The sequence below is a fragment of the Passer montanus genome, unplaced genomic scaffold, assembly GCF_014805655.1.
Source record: "Passer montanus isolate IOZ18808 unplaced genomic scaffold, ASM1480565v1 scaffold28, whole genome shotgun sequence".
Classification (NCBI taxonomy): domain Eukaryota; kingdom Metazoa; phylum Chordata; class Aves; order Passeriformes; family Passeridae; genus Passer; species Passer montanus.
Window position 1 is genome coordinate 4,203,495 of NW_024367483.1, and position 21,042 is coordinate 4,224,536.

At 36.2% G+C, this 21,042-nt stretch overlaps 1 protein-coding gene across 3 annotated transcripts in view; it reads right to left on the bottom strand.

Annotated features, from left to right (window-relative positions):
* CADM2 (cell adhesion molecule 2) overlaps positions 1-21,042 on the bottom strand; it is a 569,150-nt gene that overhangs the window by 85,989 nt on the left and 462,119 nt on the right. For all 3 annotated transcript variants that reach the window (XM_039713261.1, XM_039713259.1, XM_039713260.1), the window contains one exon: positions 18,334-18,504. In XM_039713261.1, coding sequence (XP_039569195.1) covers positions 18,334-18,504 — 171 coding nt within the window. The remainder of the gene's footprint in view (positions 1-18,333; positions 18,505-21,042) is intronic.

Genomic DNA, 21,042 nt, shown 5'->3' on the forward strand with positions numbered 1-21,042 from the left:
CTAATGTGATTGGATTAGTTTTATAGTTTTAATTGCAAAAAGATACACAATAGAGCTACTGTGAATTCATGCCAAATAGAGCATTTGAAGTAGATCTTTAACTTTTAAAAAAATTGCCACCTGGCTTGCAAGAATATATTTTCATAGTCAATATATGACTTAGAGGGGCACCTTTATAAAAAAATAAAAAAAAAGACGATAAAGAAAAGAATGTAACACATTTTTTCCTTAGGAAGAGGAAAAATAAAGTTCATTGTCACAGTGTAAAAAAATCAGATTGAGTGGAAAAAATGTCTATTTTTCCTCACAGTTTCTTTCTCTATTCTTCCTAATACAGACCACTTTATCCTGCAAATCTAGGATACCTAAGTTTTGTCTCACTAAATTTGCAGTTGCTGTTATCCTTTACAGTGACACCACTGATGTCCTGTTATTAAGCAAATGTGAAAGAGCATGACAATATGACCCCACAAAATCAAACAGAAAAAAAAAAAAATTAAAAACACATGCTGTAACAATATATCCTCTTATTTCTGCTGAACCCTAAATGGCATCTGAACAATTAAAATTACGGAAAATCTTTCTAACTTTTGATTTTTTTATTTTTACACAGCACAGGACAGGAAGAGGGAAGGGCTTAGTGCAGACTCTGTAATTCCACTGAAAGTATTTTCAGCATCACTCATCTTTCCAGAATAGCTGCTCTAACCTTACACCAGTAGCAAATCTGTTCCACAAGTTCATATTTTTAAGGACCCTGGAAACCATTATTCAGGTGACTAATCCTTTGGAGGCCAGGCTGGCATTTGCTTCATTTTTAGCACATGCTTAAGGCACTGACCTCAAGTGCCTTAATAAATCAGGGCATCAAGTACTTCTGTGATTTCAGTGGTGCTGTTGAAGATGAATAAATTACTCTCTTGACTATACATTGAACCAGAGGAGCAAATTAGTATCAGATAGGAATACATGAAGAATTTAACTGAGGGAGGGAGACAACTAATGCAGTGAGATCAAGAGGTTTCCAGAGAAATATGAGAGAGAGGAAAACTTTGATGGAAGTAATCCTGACAGCCACAGGTGAAGGAAGAAATTAAAGGGCCATCTAGCTATTATTCCTGACTTAAATATTTAAAAAAATATCAGTATTTTATGCAATACTGTAAATGACCCAAATAAAATTGAAGAGAGGATTCCAGACAATTAAGCTTTCATTTGCATGGATCAATGCAGTGCTGCTTGCCCATACTTGAAGTTTCCATTCCTACTTTAATCCACCAGGCAGCTCTCTGTTCTCCATGCACTTTTAAACAGAGCTTACTAACACAGAAAGGTCTTATATTTATGTTTCACCCTCTAAGGCACAACAAAATGGTGTAGGAAATACATTCCCTAGTGGTTTTCCCTGCTAATTGACTTAAACAGTAACTACCTGTTTCTCTAAAGCAGGAAACACAGGTTTTAATTCAATATATAATTTTTAGGGAAGACAACAATGGAAAATATTTGCATTTTTTAATGATTCCTTTTAAAAACTAGATATTATATTTTGACTGCTTTATTCTAAGTATTACTGTTTCTATTTTTTTTTTTAGGCCATGCTTGATTTCTCTCCAGAATTAAAGTGTACATTTAAAAAGGGAAAACATTTAAGATAAACCTGCCGTCTATTTCCACATTCACATCAATAATTTAAATGAGAAGAAATCTTCAGAATAGTTGAATCAAAACTAACCTAAATATCTTATTTTTACAAAGATGATAGAACCCTGCTGACTGGTACTTTTCCAGAACACAAAATGCTATTACAAAACACTACCTCCCACTGTGACAGATCATTTTAGAAGAACTTAAAAAGTATAAATATACTCTATCAATACTGTGAGTTTTGACCTGTCACACTTATAATATTAATCATAACAACTGGAACATCACATGATCTCCAGCAAACATCAACACTGGAAAACAGCCTAAAGAAAGAAAATCAAGAACTGTAATACAAAATGAGGTTGATTTCTTTTCAGATATGTTTATCACCTTGTTATAAAAAATGTAGATATGTCAAAAAAAATCTCCTTCTATAACCAGAACAAAGGAGTAGAGTAAAGAATAATGTGGGTAAGATCTTTTCCTCCTCCTCTAAACCAAGTAGAAAAATAGCAATGTGTACCAGATGAACTTACCTGAACTTTAATAACTTGCATATTTTTTTTGTATTTAGCCCAGAAATTTCATGAAAATAAAATACCATGGGTCAGTATTCAAAGCAAAATTCTTCTTAACAAGGGAGTGGTGACTACCGTTTCTTTACAATATCTACAAATATCTCCTTATCCTGAGTTCTAGGAATATTATGGAGGAGATAAGTATTCCAAAGAGAATAAGCTTTGGGAAAGTCCAATTCTATAAAAAAACCAGTGGTTTATGTGGGTGTAAGCACCACAGCAAGTTTTCTCAGTAAAACACACTGCTTTCAGTACCCAGTGGCTTTTTTAGTTACATCCATCTCCAGCAGAGAGAGCTTCTTTGGCCATCCAGTCTTTAGTTTGAGTAATGAGGTACTTATGAGCTAAAACTGATTGCTATCACCAACCTGAACTGAGGTTCAAACATGTCTTAACATATCTTCTACCCTCCATGAGCACAGAATCTGCTCATTTTTTCTGGACATACCAGCTACAGGTAAGAATTATGGTATGGGGTTTTTATTTTCTTTTTTTTGTATAACCTTTCGTGATTCAGCAGACCAAAGGCAAAAGTTCCATTGAGTGATTCTGCTTCATCCATCTTTCTAGGATTTGGGCTCATCTCATCTTACAAGCCTAGGAAACCCATTCCAAATCTTTGAGAAGATTGATCTATTTTTGATCAGGCTATGTCATCTTCAGCAACGCACGAAATCAGTAAACGTGTGGAAAATTGGTACCAGCTTATACCAGTAAAAAATCTGATCTGATACATGAAGAAATAAACACTTCAACACTTGACTTTTTTTTTTACTTTTAGCAGCAACTAATGGCAACATTCATACCTTGTGGAACTGTGCAACTGACTGATTTAATCTCTTTGAAGCTATTTCCAAAATAAAGGTGGTTCTCATCAGTCACTAGACCTTTGCTCTTAATCAGATCTTCTATGCTTAAAGGTGTGTGTGTTTGCTTTCAGAATGTACTTGCTGTTTTTACATTGCTTGAAGTAAAACAGACTTCAGTGTATATTTATATTATTTTATCACCAAGCCTTTATAAGGTTACATGCAGGATTAAATTCCTTCACATAAATTTACTCATATAAAGTAATCACATGAAAGCTGTTGGAAAAAATCCCTCATGATAAGTTATGTTATCCTTCATGTGCAAACCCTCAGCAAACCCAGTGTAAATACAGAAAACTGAATTCATAAAAGTAAACAAATTTGCTAAGATCATGAAACAGGCTAACAACAGGATCAGACAATTAATCTCTCTATTTTCTTCTTAGTGCCAAGATAGTAGAAGTGTTATTTGGCCTATTTTTCACACATATCTTCAGAAGTCTTTGGTCCCATCAGTTCTCAGCAAAACCTTTCATGTAACTCACAGCTCTGACTGGGTCATAAATCAAAGTATAACCCTTTGCATCCTAGGGCATTAATCAGCAACAGGTGTGTAGGAATACGCACATGAAAAATCATTTTGTGAGACAAAGGGGTAGTATTATTATGAGGTTATGACAGAAACATGCTGTTTTATCAAATAATCCCTCTCTAATGCAATCATCTTCAGTCAATGTAATTACAATCCCATAAACAGAAAATAAGACCACCTTTCTTTTTGGGCAGATGTTAAGGTGGGTGGAGCACATATATTTCATTGGTACTTTTAAGAAACAATAATTGGAAGCAGTAGACTATTCAGGAGTAGGAATATTCATGATCTTGTAGTCATCAGAATTCCAAGAGTGCTGAAAATGCACCTATGCAAACAGCCATGCAGCAGTCTTTCTTCCAGGTAATATTGATATATGTATTACTTTAGCTGTATTATAAACTTCTTGCCATTAGATTTCTCTTCATATTTTGTTAAAAGGTAAATCTCAGCCTCCACTGGCATTCCAGTGAAATGAGGATTAACAGAAAAAGTCTTAGTGTTCTCCTCTGCAGAAGAAATTTACATAGGAATATTGCATCAGATGTACACATCCAAGTCAGGGCTCCTAATTTGCAAATTTTCTGCTGAATTATAGACTTTTTTAAAAAAAAAAAAAAGAAGTAAGTGCAATAACATACTATGACGTTTAAACTTAGCACCCCAAACATCTTCCAACATGGCTGAATCTTCAGAAAGCAGACCAGAACAAGTTCACCTCCTTCTTTTCCCTTACAAGGGTAGAATTACTAATCCCAAGGATCCTGTACTTCAGCGGTCAATATTTTAGAAACCTGTTCTACCTCCATGACTCAGGAAGCCACTTCTACACTCCCTCACTTAGACATAATTTAATTTTTGTGAGAAGTGCTAATCAATCCATCAAGATCAATTATTAGACCCCATGCAGTGATTTATGAGAAAAAAGAGGTTACTTATTCCACTGAGTACTGAAGTATCCACACTATGTTGATCAGATCCAGCAAAATAATTCTTTGGCAGTAATTTAGAGATTAGTACATTCAGCCTTTGGAATTCATGGATTAAGGGTTTGGTCTGGTTCAGAGTGCAAGGACCTCCCATGCAATAGCAGAGGTCAGCCAGGAATGTTTAGGAATGTCCTTCCAGTCAGATTTTGAACTAAGATTTCACTTTGAATCTGGAAAGGCTTTTTTTCTTACCTATTTCCTAGTTTGGATACATCAAGATATTCTGACACACTAAAAAAAAGCCAGGTATTAGAACATTTTTAGGCCAATACACATAATGAGTTAGAATTCCTCAAGTAATTCAGTACTGTGCAAATTGTCTCTATTTACATTCAGTGTCAACATAACATGGAATACACTCTTCATTTTACATTTAGAAATGTTTTCTAGTGCCAGATTAGGATATTCACAAAAGCAAAAACTCATAAAACTTTAAAAATCCCTACCTGTTCCTAAGAATGTGTCAGTTCTTAGCATGGAGTGATTTTGGTACATCCATTCATGGGCTTTACATGCAAAAAAATGACTTAATTTTTTTTAAGTACTTTTTTGGGCTGGTGGCCTCGGAGTAGCTTACTTACGTGTCAAACACAACAATATTTTTGAATGTTTAAATAATTATTTTTAAAAATAAAATAATTAAAGGTAAACACAATGCCATAAGCAGATCTTAGATATTTTACTAATACCAACACAAACTTAGGAAAACCTTGTCCAAACTGGTAACAAACTCAGCTAGGGCAATTTTGTTCCCACACTATTATTTCATATAAAGTGCAATGTCCCTTCAAGTATTTTTAAACTCATTTATTGCATGAAGCCTGTGATTCCTACTTCCCAAGGTAAAACAGCATCAGAAGATGGGGGTTCTACCACATTTCAATTAAAATCTCCTGTAGTATTATCCATTTAAGGTCTCACATGCTATACAGTAATTTTGCCAAATGTTTGGATCTTCTTTTTTTACATGTTTAGCATGATTTTCTCAAGATCAAAGCAATCCAATAATTAATATTTAAAACCAAAAGATTTTATTTACTGTTTAAGTAATGATCAATTCATAAAGTAGTATTGGTCTCAACTTTTAGTTTTGGATAGGTTGTTTTGCATAATTTTGAGGAAATGGGTGATAATGGTGGACTAGTCAACCCAGGACAGTGTCAAGCAGAAATCACATTTCTCTTGACTTCCTCTGTTTGTCCTTCACCAAAGAAAGAATTTTTTTTTTCTTTTTTGTAGAATATTAAAAGACCTAGCACAGAAAAAAACGTCCTGTTTGGTGACAGTAACATATAGTGTTCAATATATACAAGGTGCACAGAGAAAGATAAATCTTTGAAATTATTTTAGTTTATGAGTCTTTGGGGTTCAAAAGGAAAAATCCATTGGTCAGGTTCTTTCCTGTATGCATGGCACACATCAGTGTGATATATGCTGCCTAAATCTCTTTTTCTTAAACCACAAGGGATTCTGTACTTATTTTCTCCTTTTTTTTTTCACCATGTCCTATTTAGTCTTGAAAGTTCTAGTAAAAAGAGCTAAGCCTTGTGAAAACTGTAGAAAAAAGGAGGCACAGCTGGTCAAACATTTGCATATGATGAACAAAAACTTAACAGCTCTACACAACACATCACTACAACAAACATATTAAACCCCCCAAAAAAGGCTCTTCTAACTGATTCATTTCCATGCAGCGAAGTTGTCAGGTCTCTATCTCAAAACCAGGGCAGAAACAATCCTGTCCCTAATTGTGTCATAAATAATTGAAAGCAGCTCATTAACATCATTTGACCCTAAGACTCTGTTGAAATACTTTGATTCTGATGCATCTTTCCTTTAAAAGTGACGCTCTCTCTGTGGATTATGTTATGAACGTCTCACTAGCTGCAGCAAGAAGCTGAGTTTGTTGTAATGAAACCTGTGATCCTTGCTGGACTTGCTGTTTGAGTGCAAATTATGTTAACAGCAAAAGGAAAGACACAGGAAAGGTCCAGGGAGGGGCAAACACTTCGCTGCATTTGTCAGGGGAAGCAAGAGCTCACAGTACATCAGGATGTGCTACGAGTGTTACTTACAATCCTCCTGCTAAAAGCACTGATACCACCTCCTTGTTTAATCTTTTAGGATGATGAGTAGATGGTTTTAATTACCTTTTGTCACTAGAAATTTTCTCCTATACTCAATGATTTAAAAAGCCTTAAAAGTACTGCTAGTAAGAAAAGGCTTTGTTTAACAACCTAGGTGAGCACTGGATCCAGCAGTGTGGAATATGGTGCAGGATCCATTCAGGATGCAAGCTGTGCTTGTGTGACAAAGCAGTTCTTCCCACTGTGATCACTGAGCATCCCATGGATACCAGGTTTTACCTTCTTGGACCCTAAGCAACACAGGGAACACGTTTTACTAATTATTTGGCAGTTCAGAATACACCCAGCTGAGCTCCAAGCAGCCCAGATAAAACACACAGACCTTTTCTATGGTAACATCTGTGCAAAGGCTGCCAGATTATCTGGCAAGGAAAAGGATAACCCCACCTTCCTCCCATTACCCACTGAATGTTTCCAGAATACTCCAAGTTCAGAACTAATCACTTAATCTTGTGCAGCAACACCTCCTGCCTGGATCTATAATACTCAGATTTACTCCACCTTCTTTAATAAATATATTTACCTTGCTGTTGTTTTTTGATTTGATCACAAACCACCATTTTCTCTTTTTACTCCACCTGCTTTAATAAATATATTTACCTTGCTGTAAATAAATATATTTACCTTTTTTGATTTGATCACAAACCACCATTTTCTCTTTGTACCACAGTGCAAGTTACTATAACTGGTTCATTACAACACATTTTTCTTCTTACAGGTTTAGCTAAATTATGAGCTACCAACAGCATGTCCTTACTTCATGGTTTTATTTTATGATCACAAATCTTCTGAATACTGAAAAGCTTTCATAAATTTCTCAGATATTTTAGTGTGGCAGTGAACAACAACAGTTCTGGTGCTATAATTTTAAAAAATGTTATAAAAATCTAACAGTCTGATAATAAAAGATTATTGCTACCTGGTAATAAATGGCTGCCAGATGATAAGATTTTAAAAGTTTTTCCTGAGAGACTAATTCATTTATTGTCTACCCATTTTTGTCTGTTTTTTTTCAAAATGCATGTTTGTGAAATCTATTTATGTCATAGCCTTCTACATTTTTCATTGCACTTTTTCTCTCTCTTATATCCTTGGAACCTTTCCATCATTTCCAGATGCAAAGATAAAATAAGCAGATACCTCTGAAAATGATGATGTATCTACTTTCTAAATTAATTAGCACTGGAGAAAGCACAGGCAAGTTTCAGGAACTTTTTTTTTCCTTCAGAAACCATGAGATTATAATTTTCATACATGTATAGCAATTACAAAGCTCACTGAAAATTCTGTAGTCCTACATAATTTCATTCACATTTCTAAAAAATGTAAGAAAATAAGCTTAGGAAAGAAGAGACTTTAAAAGTAAATTCCAAGGACAAACCACTCCAGCATGCACAAAAATAAGCATCAGATTGGATATCCTAAATGAGATGAGAAAGAGGAGAGAGGAGCACTTTAATCAGCTCTGTGCAAGTGCTCACCATTTTTAATAGCTTTTACACTTACCAGCTGTGCATTCTACAGCTGTGAATCAGCATTTCCCCAAATTTGGCTTATTTTGTAAATGGCAAGCAGCGTGGCTTCTGTCTGTGCACTGCTGCCTTGCATAAGCACCTAGATGCAAGTCTGCCTTGGTAACTTCACCAAAGTAGCCAGGCAGATAGAGTAAGTTTGATGCTCTGCTTCAGAAAAGAATGAATAACTCATTGCATAAATGGATGAGAGAAAAAAAAACCACAATATTTGTATCTGAAAAATTATTTAGTTAGTAATATTTGTGGGTGAGTCAGTCTCGTTCAAGCAATTGTGCCATGGCAATGGTATTTAATTTCAACAGAAGTATTCAACAACACTGTGAAATTAAGTTTTATGATAATACTTCAATACTTAGGTTTGGTGGAAGTGAATACTTGGTACCATATCCACATGGATATTCCAATCTCTTCTTTTTGTACTCCTTTAAAACTGCTTTACAGTTAAGCAGGACCAGAAACAGCATATGGTCCCTTTGTTACCTGAGATTCTTTGATGAATTCTGTTGTGTCATCCTTAATCTCATCTGGTTTATTTTAAAATTATGTTTGTTGTAGGCAAGAGTAATAACAGCTTGTAACAGAAGAGTGTAAATACACTCTCCTGGATGCAAAACAAGAAAGTGAATGCCAATGTGGTGGAAAAGAAAGATTGATTAGTCAAATATTCCCTCCTGACACTCATATTACATGAGTGCCTGAATTTGAGCACTAGCCTGGCAGGAAACCATTTAGGTTACTAATTCTGTGGGCATTGATTGTGTGGTACTTTGTTAAAGATATCCATTGGACTTGCCTCAGCACCTCACCTGCTGGTCATGCCAGGCTCCTTCAACACAATTACTAAAACACAATAAAGGATGTGAAATGTGGTAGTACATAACATGTGGCTTGGGGTTTTGGGAGGGTGAAAAAGAAGCTGGAAGTACAACACCAAAGCTTCACAGTTCCCCCCTGCTCCATTTCAAATGCTTACAACTTTACCCTGCCTTTGTCACGTAATGAGTTTTTTGATCATTCTTACCTACTTTGTGCTTGACCTTAAAACAGGCAGAGATAAATGTGAGTACATCAGTTGCCTCTGCTGAATTAAGTGGAGGACAGAGTGGCACTGTTACCACTGTTACCACAGTTCTGAGTATGTGCCACTCTGTGGAGACAGCACCAGACAACAGCCACTCCCCTTTACATGGCTTTGCAGAATGGGTCACTGGTTTCTGAATTATGCATTAAGTCCCATCCACATATGTATGATATGGTGGAAACAATATTTTCTTTGCAAACCAGTTCCGTTTTCTCCAGTGAATGCAAGCAACAAAGCTTAGTTTTACAACTTTCATCTTGTTTAATTATTTTTGTCATGCCACTTTTTCAGAGTAAACAGTAAAATCTGTTCCATTTAGCTTCTCCATTGCCTTACACTGTGCTTTCTCCAACTTATTTATGTTTTATCTCACTTATGCTGTTAAGGAAAAAAAAAAAGACAAAGAAGTCTTCTGCCTAAACCACATTATTAAGAAATGCTGAACTTTGAGTGAGCACATGACCTTTCAGTGTAACTTTATCTTCTGCTTTCTCAGATTCTTTTGTTTAAAGCCTTCATTGTTCTGTTCTGTCTGAGTTAAATTATCTTGAATATGGCTTAAGAACAGTAGCACATCCACAACTGTTGGAGAAGTTAAAAGAGAGCTCTGGATGCTCAGCATTTCCAAATATGTCTTCAGTCCTTTCTTTGACATGCATATCAGATATTAGACACTATAAAAGTTTAGTCTATATAAAAATAACTAAGCAGTAGCATGAGGAAACGAAAATAATATTTTCTTCTTGAAAATATTAATCCCACCCTCATGAATGGCAAACTTCTCTTCTTTGGGAGGTTTTGGTAGTGGTCTCTATATTTGTTTTTTATATTTTCCTCCAGACTGTCTTACCTGCTTGCTAGTCATTCCTACTTTTAATATTATTAAACCCTCCCTCTCAAATGTCCTTTAAAACCTTCTGCAGCCCTCTTTTAGTCACACAACTAGCACATGGAATATCCTGCTCACACTAGATTTCAAAGTTTTTATGCAGAGTAGACAAGCCACCCTGTGGATTTTCTACACAAGATTTTACAGAGAAATAAATTAGATTATATTTCATTTGTAAACTGTATTTGAACATAAACCTCTAGATGGTAAAGGTCAGGATTGTACATTAACCCTTTGAACTGGATATCCCCTTTGAAAGATGAAAGTTTGGCAGTAAATGGACTTACAAGTTTATGAATTATTTTGCATTTAAATAATGTATTTCTTATTTTCATCTGTCATTAACCTAATTGATCTCATTTAAACATGCAAATTCTAGCAGTGAACTTTTCTGTTCACAGATATCATCCTTTACTATGTACAGTAACTATCCTTCAAGTTTCATTTGTTTCCAGCATTCACCAGTATGAAAAGTTTAATAAATGAAACTCTACTAATTAACAAAGTGCTTCCATAATTATTGAGCTGTATAATTAACGTTTTACTTAATTTTCATTCAATATGAAGAGATGTAGAGTACTGAAACTGTAGCTTTTCAATTGCATTCTTATTATTACTGTTTTTATCTGCATCTTACTCTGGCAAGTACAGAAACATCCCACCTTTAAGGGAGATAGACTGACAGCTGGTCCTCAAAGTATTGTACTGAGATATATTTATTGTCCATATTAACATTCACAGGGTGAATTCAGGAACAAAAAACAAAACAAAACAAAACCCAAACCTGTTTGGGTTGGTTGAGTATCACAACTTAGGTGAGTCTTGGGTGGGAACCTGAATGTGTAAAAAGGATCAAGTTGTATGAGAGAGAGCCAACTGGAAGACACCAGAATTGTCTCCTTCTCAAGGTCACAGCAACCCAGCAGAATCTTCAGTGAAAGAGAAAAGGAGGAACAGTGCTCAGAAGGTTGATTTCCTTTCAGATTCAGAGAGACATTTATGAAAATATCCAGCTTTTCCTCATGAACTTCTACAGGACGTGAGCAGCTCCCAGGTTTTCACTGAAAGTGAAGGACATCCCTGCTTGCTTAGGCTTACAGAGATTGTCTGTGATCAGAGGCTTTGTAAGAAACCAAGGTCCTGTCTGCACATCAGACAGAAAATACAGCCCCCTCTTGCTTCTTAAGCTGGAACAAAAGGTGGCTTTAATCAATAAGACCAAGCTTCAAATGTTGGCCTCCTTCAACAAGTTCTAGAGGTCTCTGGGGTATCACAGTCCTAAACCACTCAAATTATACCATGATAAAATTGTGGTAGGAACAGAGCAAATCGTGCTAGTTTGAAATAGAGAACTGTAAAGCCTTGATGTCTTGATGTGCAAATCTCATGTGAATTTTTTTTTTTTTTTTTGACTCCAGGGAGTCTTTTCACTGTATCAGAAGTTATTGGAGAATTGAGTGGTTAAACTCATTGGTTAAAGTCATCATTACACAGACATTTTCTCTCTTGGCAACGTCAAAACAAGTTTAAATTCTCACAAGAATTGCAACTATTTTCACTCCTGACTCAATGCACAGGTTATTTTTTTGAGTTCACCTGGTATTTTGAGTCCATGTTAAAAAAAAAAAAACACAAAGAAAAAATTGGAACGCTATGCTATGCCACCTTCTTATCCTAGTTAACAAAGCATTTTCTGAATCTGGGGATGCATCTCTTGCCAGATTCTCCATACAAAGAGAATGGCAGTGTGTAATCACACCAAATGTTACCAGATTTTACTCCTAGCCAGTGTGCCTGTCAGGGTGTCACAGAGTGTAATGAAGGGATGGTCACAAGCAAATGAGAATGACAAACTCTGTTGACTGATCAGAAACCAAAGAGGTCAGCATCAGTGAAGGAAATTTCTTTTAACTCTCATATTTTCTTCACTTCAGAAAAAGTTAATTCTCTGCCTATAGAGTAAAAGCTACTTCCAAAAAAAGAGAAATGTGCTTTTGTTCCTAAAGCATAGGTACTACTTAACGCTGGGATAGTTCTGGGAGACATACCACAAGTCAAAAAAAAAAAAAAAGAAAGTAAATAACTTCAAAGCAAATGAGAAAAGGAGGTATGCCAAAGTGCAAAAGCGAAGATATTTCAAGCACAAAATTGGGGGAAACAACAAAAGTAAGTAAAATAAAGGAACACATGAAGAGAAAATTAAAATCAGCTTCAAAAAGACAAATGGCCATACAGCTTAAAGAAAATGAATGTGAGACACATATTTTCCTCATTTACAGTACAGAAGGACCATATGTAGGCAGCAAAGTTTTTTGTTTCCTCTCCTATTTTAACATATCTAAGAAGTGTTCCATTTTGTGTGCTTTTGCATGGGCACAAATCTGCCCTTTCTGAGCTACAAAAAGTCAGCAAGTCTAGATAGAGACAGGCACCGTGAAGAGCCACTAACATATTTAACACATAACATTCATTAGATTTGAACATTAAGACTTAAGGAAGACAGGATTTTTTGTCTCTATATACTGTTCTGATGGGCTGCTCTGAATCTTTTAGACATTCATCACAGACACAGAGTCCAGCACCCAACCATTCCGGACCCTTTTCTTGCCTTTTTTTTAGCATGCCTTATTTCATGTAGTGCTATATGAAGATGCAGAACATTATATACTACAATTAATATATTTTGATATATTCACACACATTTTTTACTAATTTTTGTTCAGAATGTGTATTTTAGAAACTCTGTTCAAACAAAAACTTGAAAGCAGCCAAGCAGAAAAAGTGTGCTAAACCCTTCTAGCGAGCATCAGGGAACCCTTTGATGAAATTACTCTGCTTGCACCAGCAGAAATTCTGGACCCATCTTGCCATCAGGGAAGCCTCCATTTGCTGGTACATCAGGAGTGAGAGGGGCAGGGTGCTGCCAGACACATGTGCACACAGAGATACCTCGTGTTTTACACGGCCGCACCAGCACGTGGCTGATCCGATCTGCAGCCTGCTGCACTCCCAGGGCTTGCTTTACTTAATGCAAAATCAATACCCTTATTTCCAGCACAAAGATTCCGACATTCTCATGGAATGGCTGCCTAATTTTAAAGTCAAGTCCAGATGTTCATTGCAAAAGAATCTAATAACAGCCCACAAAAGAAGAAGTGTGCCTATCACACAAACATGTTGGAATAGCCTGTGGAAGCAAGTTAGCTGACGGCTATAGATTTGTCAGGCTGACAATTCACTGCACATCTGTGTCTGCCAATATGGAATTTACTCAAAATTGCCTCTCTAGACACTTCTTTACATAACACATATTTAGCTTATTAGTGCTGTCATTTGGGAGTGTGGTCAGCTTTTGAGCAAAATCTCACTGAGTCCATTAGCACGGATCACATCGCAGCTGCCATTTTAGAAGCACGATGATTAGGTTTGAAGTTCAAATTATTTGATTTCACTTTAAGGCTTCAAAAGCAGGCTCTGGGGTAGATTTACACAATTAATTTTTACTGAGGTCTGCTGGGTAATTTACTGTAGTCAGAGAATCTTCACTAAGGTAAGGTAATTACCACTGGGTAATTTTATGGCACTCCATTCAGTACAAAGCAACATGTTGGCTGGTTGCTGCTCAGATAAGACCTGGAAGGAAGAGAAGATACTGCTTTTGGGAATCACAACATATCTGCAACACTGAGGAGGGATGAGAAGAATTCATTGACTTCCCAGATGTGGACTAGAAGTTGTACATGCCCTCAAAATGTCTTTTCAGGAGCGTGCATAAGGATTTAGACAATCTCTTAAACACTGTACTGAGAAGCTTTCAAAATTGAAGCACCGTACCCATCATTCTTTAATACAGGAACAAAGAATATATTCTTTGTTTAGTCTGAACACAGAAGTAAACAATGAAATTAAATATCCCTTTGAGGTTTGTATTTATCACTTACAAGAAGCACTTCCTAATAATCAGTGGCAGCTAGGCTGACAAGCAAACTTCAGAGCAAAGCCAGAGGGGATACAAGTCTATTTTAGGTTTGCTATTGACAGTAAGGGTCACAGGAAAAATAAACTCAGCAAGCAGTGTCATGCTACCACAAACCTCTGCTGGCCAAGCAGAAACTAAATTACAGCCCAACCTTTCAGCACAGCAGAAAGACTTGGGCAATTGGGCTGCCCTGCAGTGCACAGAGCACAACATACAGATGAACAAGATTAAGCACAAGTGAGACATAACATAAATTACAGGCAAATAAATCAAAAGATTGGAGGAGCTAATTGTCCTGTAATTGGAGTGGGGGTATGTTATGCTTTTCCCTTTTATTTTAATATTTTGAGTTTGCAAAATTAATCTGTGAAGCCCTGTAAAAAAAAAGATTGACCACTCTCTCCTTCAAAATAATAATATAGATAATCTCAACTGCCAGACGGAACTATAAGAATGAAAGGAAAGCAAAGAGCAGCAGGACTTAGGCACAATTTCTATCACATACACGTAAATATGAATAACAGAAAATAAAAATACTTTGAGTGTAAAAGTTTAGTCCTCAGCTTCATTTCATACACTGTAACACTACTAGCAAAGCTTATTTGCTCTCTCTATCACAATAATAAAATATAAGATTTGTGTAAGGGGAAGAAGAGGGAATAAACATATTCTATATCTGATGGCTTTAATTTTGTTAAGTTTACTTCCTACTAAAGTTGATGATAAAAGCAGCTGTGCGGGCTCATAAGCACTTCTATCTACATCTCTCCATGGACTAATTACCAATATCTGTTTCACACAGTCCCAGCATCTAAGGCAGATTTAATTTTATTCTATCTTTCACTAGGCATATATCAAAACCTGTCATTTCATTCCATTATTTTGCATTTTTTTCCCTCTACCTATCATCCACTGGATGCAAACATAACCCTGCACTTCCTACTGTTCTCTTTTATTTTCCTTTGCTTTTAGGTTTGTTTGTTTGTTTTGATGGAACCACAAATTTTGTCCATTGTCAGGGGCCAGCTGCTTGAAACAAAGCAGGCTTTTCAACTTTTAAGCATAATTATAGAGGGCGGAAATGCCTAGACAAGTTCTTATTGCCTTTTTCTTCTGACTGGTGATGATACACTGATAATTCATGAGCAGCATCTACGTACCACAGATAAAACTTTTAAGACTTTAAGAAGGTGTTTAAAACTCAAGTGCAGTTCTAGGGAGTGATGCCTCATCTTTGTACATTCATTCTCTGACAAACTGATGCTCACCCGTGCTGTTCTGTTTGACCATTTTAAGAGACTTGCTTATCATTCTCTCACTGTCTGCTAATTTTATAGATCTCTGGCACATTAATAGCAGGTGGCAATGCCACACTAACTTGGTTGTGACTTTGGAGCCTACAGGTTGTCAGATTAACAAATTCTCCTGACTTTGAGGTCCCATAATTCATCAACGTTGCCAGCACTATTTTTGTGCTGCTGCAAGGTGGCATTGAGGATAGATGTTGGATCAGCTTCCACAAGGTGCTGTGAGCATGATTCTTGTTGATACAAACAGGATATCTTTTACATGTTTGAAATCTTATGGACTGACAGAAAAAAAACCAGCTTCCAGTGGCTGCAGTAATATCCATGACAATGATGAGCAACACAAGGAGAATAAAATCAAGGAGTCCAGTTCCAGTGTAATGTACTCTATTTGGAGTGTTTGGTATTGCTCCAGTGAATCATTTTACACCCCTTTTTTTTTTAAGGCTCTCTGATGAACCATATCATCAGTTCCTTGAATCTTCTCTTTATATAAAGTTTCCTTTCAAAATCTGACCAGAATTAAGACTTCTGAGCATGCTGACCATGGAAATGTAGGTGGCAAGGACAAGGACAACAAAAGACTGATCTTAGTCTTCTTCTCACCAATAGCAGAATACTTCTTTCTCCATAGCTTTAAAGGGTTCTTCCACTCTCTGTCCTAAACTTCAGCTTCTTTTGGCACATTTATCACTTCTCTTTCTATGTGTAACGACTCTATATCAGTGCCATAGAATATTAAATTGATTGGTGGAAAATTAATGGAGCAAGCAGGAATCATAGAGAACAATTACTTGTGTATTATGGCTTTTGATAAGCTGGCAGTCTGAGGGGGCACTAACATAAAGCACACCAGTAATGGAAACGCCCAGTGCAGTCTGACCTTTTAGAGAACTTCAGGGAGGCCAGAGAAGAGGGAGAAGGGAGTTGTTCAAATTTTGGAGAAATAAACCTAGAGAAAGATGCACCTCACTGCTATTTAACAAGGTAGTGCCTCGCTATAAGTGCCTTGCTATAAACTGGAAGGAAATAACAAATATCCAGAAAGTTTTATATACAAAAGGCCACAAAAAGGCTTTTTTTGCCTTATGAGGCTCATGTGAACCAGAGCCCTGCCTTTACTTTCAGGCACATTACACTACATTGCAGCCATTTTAAACTCTTTTTTAATTTCTGCATCTAGTGTTTCATTAAATTTGGTTCATCTCCTGTGGTGCCAACATCTTGAGCATGGCACTGAAGAAAGAGCAAAGAATTAGGAAGTGAAGGCATGGGCAAGTTCAGTGGCTGATGGCTGTAGAATTTAGAATTCAAGGAAAGAAAGTTGTTAGGGATTCATGTTGGCAGCACAGATGCATTTGAATATATTAGGAGAAGTGTTTAATAGCCATTTGGTGAAGAAAGGCCCTGATCTCCCTCAGTAAAATGATGGCTAGAATGTTTCAGAAAACATTTTTAGCACATATGCTAATCCACATTCTCTTCATTTTCAAACATTTTTTGCAGATGGCATTTTTAACAAAGTTGTCAGCTTCTGTGTACAGAGTGCTTTTGCTTTCCTGCATTTTACATGTGCTGCAAGTCTTAGATGCTTATAGAAATATCCCTGTTTAGAAACAAGTTACATATGGCAGCAGTCCTTGACATGGTTCCTCAGGAACTGGTTGCAGTCACTGAACACTTGCCTGCTTCAGGGACAACTTGCCTGGTTTATAACAGATTGATTGTATCTGGTCTAGAAAGAGATTCGTGAAAGGTCTTTTGCCTTCCCTTGGTCTGCATTTTGCAGATGCCTGCTGCTGCTAGCTAGGCAATGAGATGTACAGAACAGATATTCTCCAGAAAAAAAACCAAAAAAACCCCAACAAACAACCAAAAACAAACCAACAAAAAAACAACAAAAAAACCAAAACCAACAACAACAACAAAGAAAAAACAAAACCAACAAAAACCAAAACCAACAAAAACCAAAACCAACAAAAACAAAAAATAAACTAACCCTCAGCTGGACCCTGGAAAATGGTGGCTATAATACTAGTGAATATGAAAATGTCTGCTGATGGTGTCTCTCACAGTTTATAAGAGACAAAAACACACTAGCTCAAAGGACAACCTGACTTCAGAGTAGGGCACACAGATAGAAAACCAGATTCATTCAACTTTGGAATAATGCACTGTGGAAAACATCATGTCCAGAAATGCTGTTTGAAATTTAAAAAATAGCCAGTATATAAAGATACAATACAACTGAAGTTTGGATTACCTAGATTAAAAAATTGTGTGGGCCAGGCCTAAAAGTAAATCTTAAAGAGCTTTTCTTCCTGAATCTGTGCTACAATAACACTAGTGGATTTCTTTAGCAGGATTCAGCATCATTGAGGTCATCTGCTACAGACTTTGCTTATTTATACCTTTGTATCAAGTTTCTAGAAACTTCCAAGGAAAACTGTGAATTAGGATGCTCTTGATGTTAATAACACATTTACATTGCTTCAATGATAACAAGAAAAGACAAATGCATTTTCTTTCCATGACTTGTCAAAGAAAACCAAGAACTTAGTCCCACAATGGTCTCAATGGTAAAGCTTTCATTAAACTTTTTTGAGTCACTCCTGTAAAAATAAAATAAAAACCACATCCAACCAACATATACAAACAACAGAACTGGGCTAAAAGAAAGGTGTTATGTATCTGCACAATACCAGAGAACTTTGCTCCAACAGACACTCTGAAACAAATCAAAACTATAAAAGCAAGCATGTATAATGTGTATTACTTACAGTGGATTTCTAGAACCTGCATTGCTATCTGAGGTGTAGAGTTTAGGGACTCATGATCTACTCTGCAACTTACAACTGCACCATCATCACTGCGATCTGCTAGGAAATCCAGCGTGCTGCTGACTGTGAATGTTTTACGATTTGCGTCTTCTTCTTTTAAATATTTAACATCTGAAAGAAAGAGTAAACAGTTAGTTGTCTTTCCAATATTTTTTGGAAAAAAAAGTAGTCCAGCATTAGACAGCTAAATTTTCTATCACAGTTGCTGGAATAAAAGCATCTTTCATTGTTGGTCTCTTTAATGTAAAAGTAATTCGTTATTCCTCAATTTGCTGTTATTGTCAGAGTAGAGATACATATTGAAAGAGAAAACTGGTTCCATGATACTGCATTCAAACAGAAATTCCATTCATTATTTCCTCTTGAATGTTTAGGTCCATATTTGGTATAAATGTTCTCTGTGGGTCATCTGAAAAAGATTGTGCTCTTGCCCCACCCTCATCACCTTACATATTCACAGTGTCACTGAAAATTTCCCAAGTTCATTCTCACAGCCTCTCACAGTAATGCAATACATGGACATTACTGAAGCCACGTGCACACAGATTAATGCTGTGTTTACTTTACTCATTGCTTATTCTGTTGTTTGGTTAGAATTATGCTAAATTACTGATAGAACCAGGTCATCAATGGTAATAAACAACTGTAAATAGAGCACGTCACAGTATTTACTGGAATATACAAATGAGTCCCAAGCATACCAGAAGTAAAATGACTGCAGATAACTTCCACTCACTGCTTTATACCATTCTAAATTGACCTGATACTTTTGCACAGATCCAAAAGTCTGAATTTTCAGACCCGACATTGCAGTGGAGGGAATTTTCAGCTACACTTAGGAAGCACCATCTCATCTCAAGGTTAAGATTCACATTCAGAACATTTTGTTGTAAGAAATACATGCTAGATCAGAAATGAAGATCCAAAAGACTGAGCATTTGAGTTAAAATGTCTGAATGTATTAACTGGAACATGAGATCTTCTTACACATACTTTAGAATTGTTTTACTTGATTCCCAACTACTTGTGATACTTATTGATTTTAGTTTATTTCAGAAAAAATTGTAAGCTTGTTATATTGATTTATTGCAGTGAAAGCTTGAAAAGACATCTATAAATACTTAAACATATATATTAAATTACACTGAGATTTCATATGTCCTCTGTGCCCTAAAAAAAGTGAGAGGTTTCAGTTTTACAAATTATACTAAATCCCATTAGAGAACAGAATGACCTAAATAAAATTTCCATGAAATATCAATTTTAGAAAGAAAATCTTCAATGGCTTAAGCTACATCATTTTAGATTAAAAATACCTCTGACATCAGAGAGGTGGTCTTTATCATTGTCTCCAGACAGACAAGGACACTTTGTAGTTATACAGTTTCCATTTTTCCCTAAAAAATAATTATTTCTTGCACACGAGAATTTTTCTGCCTGTTTGCTGCTAAGTTTTAAAAGATTTCCATTTCTGCCATGGTCACGATTAATATTTAGGGATTAGTAGGTAAGAGACATATTGACCAGAGCTAAAGCAAAGTTAATCAAACAACAAATGTCTTCACTAATATTTAAAGCAAACACATGTGATTTTGTTCCCAGAGTTAGGTTTCCACATTTAATAATAAGCACCTATATAGGTTACATTCTGCTTATAAGTAATGTGCACATCCCTTTGCTTGCTGACTTCAGGTGGGGGATAGAAGACTCCTGAAAACATCAACAACTTTAATTTTATTGAGATGTTGTGGATTTTTAATCCTTTAGAAAAACAAAAGCAGTTAATTTCCTAAACTGATGTTGAGAAGTCCCTCTCTAGTTATCTACTGTGTGAAAGAGTTCAACTCTTAGAATTAACTTCCTCTGCAAAAAGGGCAGTGATAAGATTCTACAAACTATTAGCATTCTAGAATCTTCACCAAAAGAAATTTTTAGCTTATCCTCCTTACCAGCTGTATTTTCTTAGCTATTTCTTTATGGTAAATGAAGGCATGATTGTAATATGTTATAATTGAGTGCAAACCCATCTGGATGTAAGAATGGTGGACATCAGCTACTGGGTATACACCATGACTTGAGATATTTTACATAATTTTTTAATATGTCAGTTATAGCCTACTGCTTCATTTGTTTTGTTGCTTCTCCTCTCTCTCCTAAATATTCTCTTGAAGAAAAGGTTGAAAAGAAATCCATGACACATGCCTTTTGTGTGGGAAGCACTGTAATTTAACAGGCTGAAGGGATACAGCTTTATAGAGGAGGACCTAGGGGTTGCAGGACATGTTGAACATTAGTGAGCACCATGCCCTTGCAGGGCTGGAAACTAAATCCCACTGCCTTGCATTAGCAAAAGCGCAGCCAGAAAGTCGAGGGAAGTGATCTTTCTCTCTTTGGCACATGCATGGCTACATTGAGAGTATCAGGCCCAGTTTTGGGCTTTCTGAAGAGAAAAATGTATACAAACATTGAAAAACACTGCAATCAGTGGAGCTGTACAAGGAGATTTTAAGAAAGTTGATATTACCCAACCCAAGGAAGAGAAGACTAAAACCAGATCAAACTGTTGCTTTAAAATACATAAATTATGGCCAGAAAGAAAAAAAAAAAAGCCAGAATCCCCCCAGAGATGTCCAACAAAAGCTGAGGGGC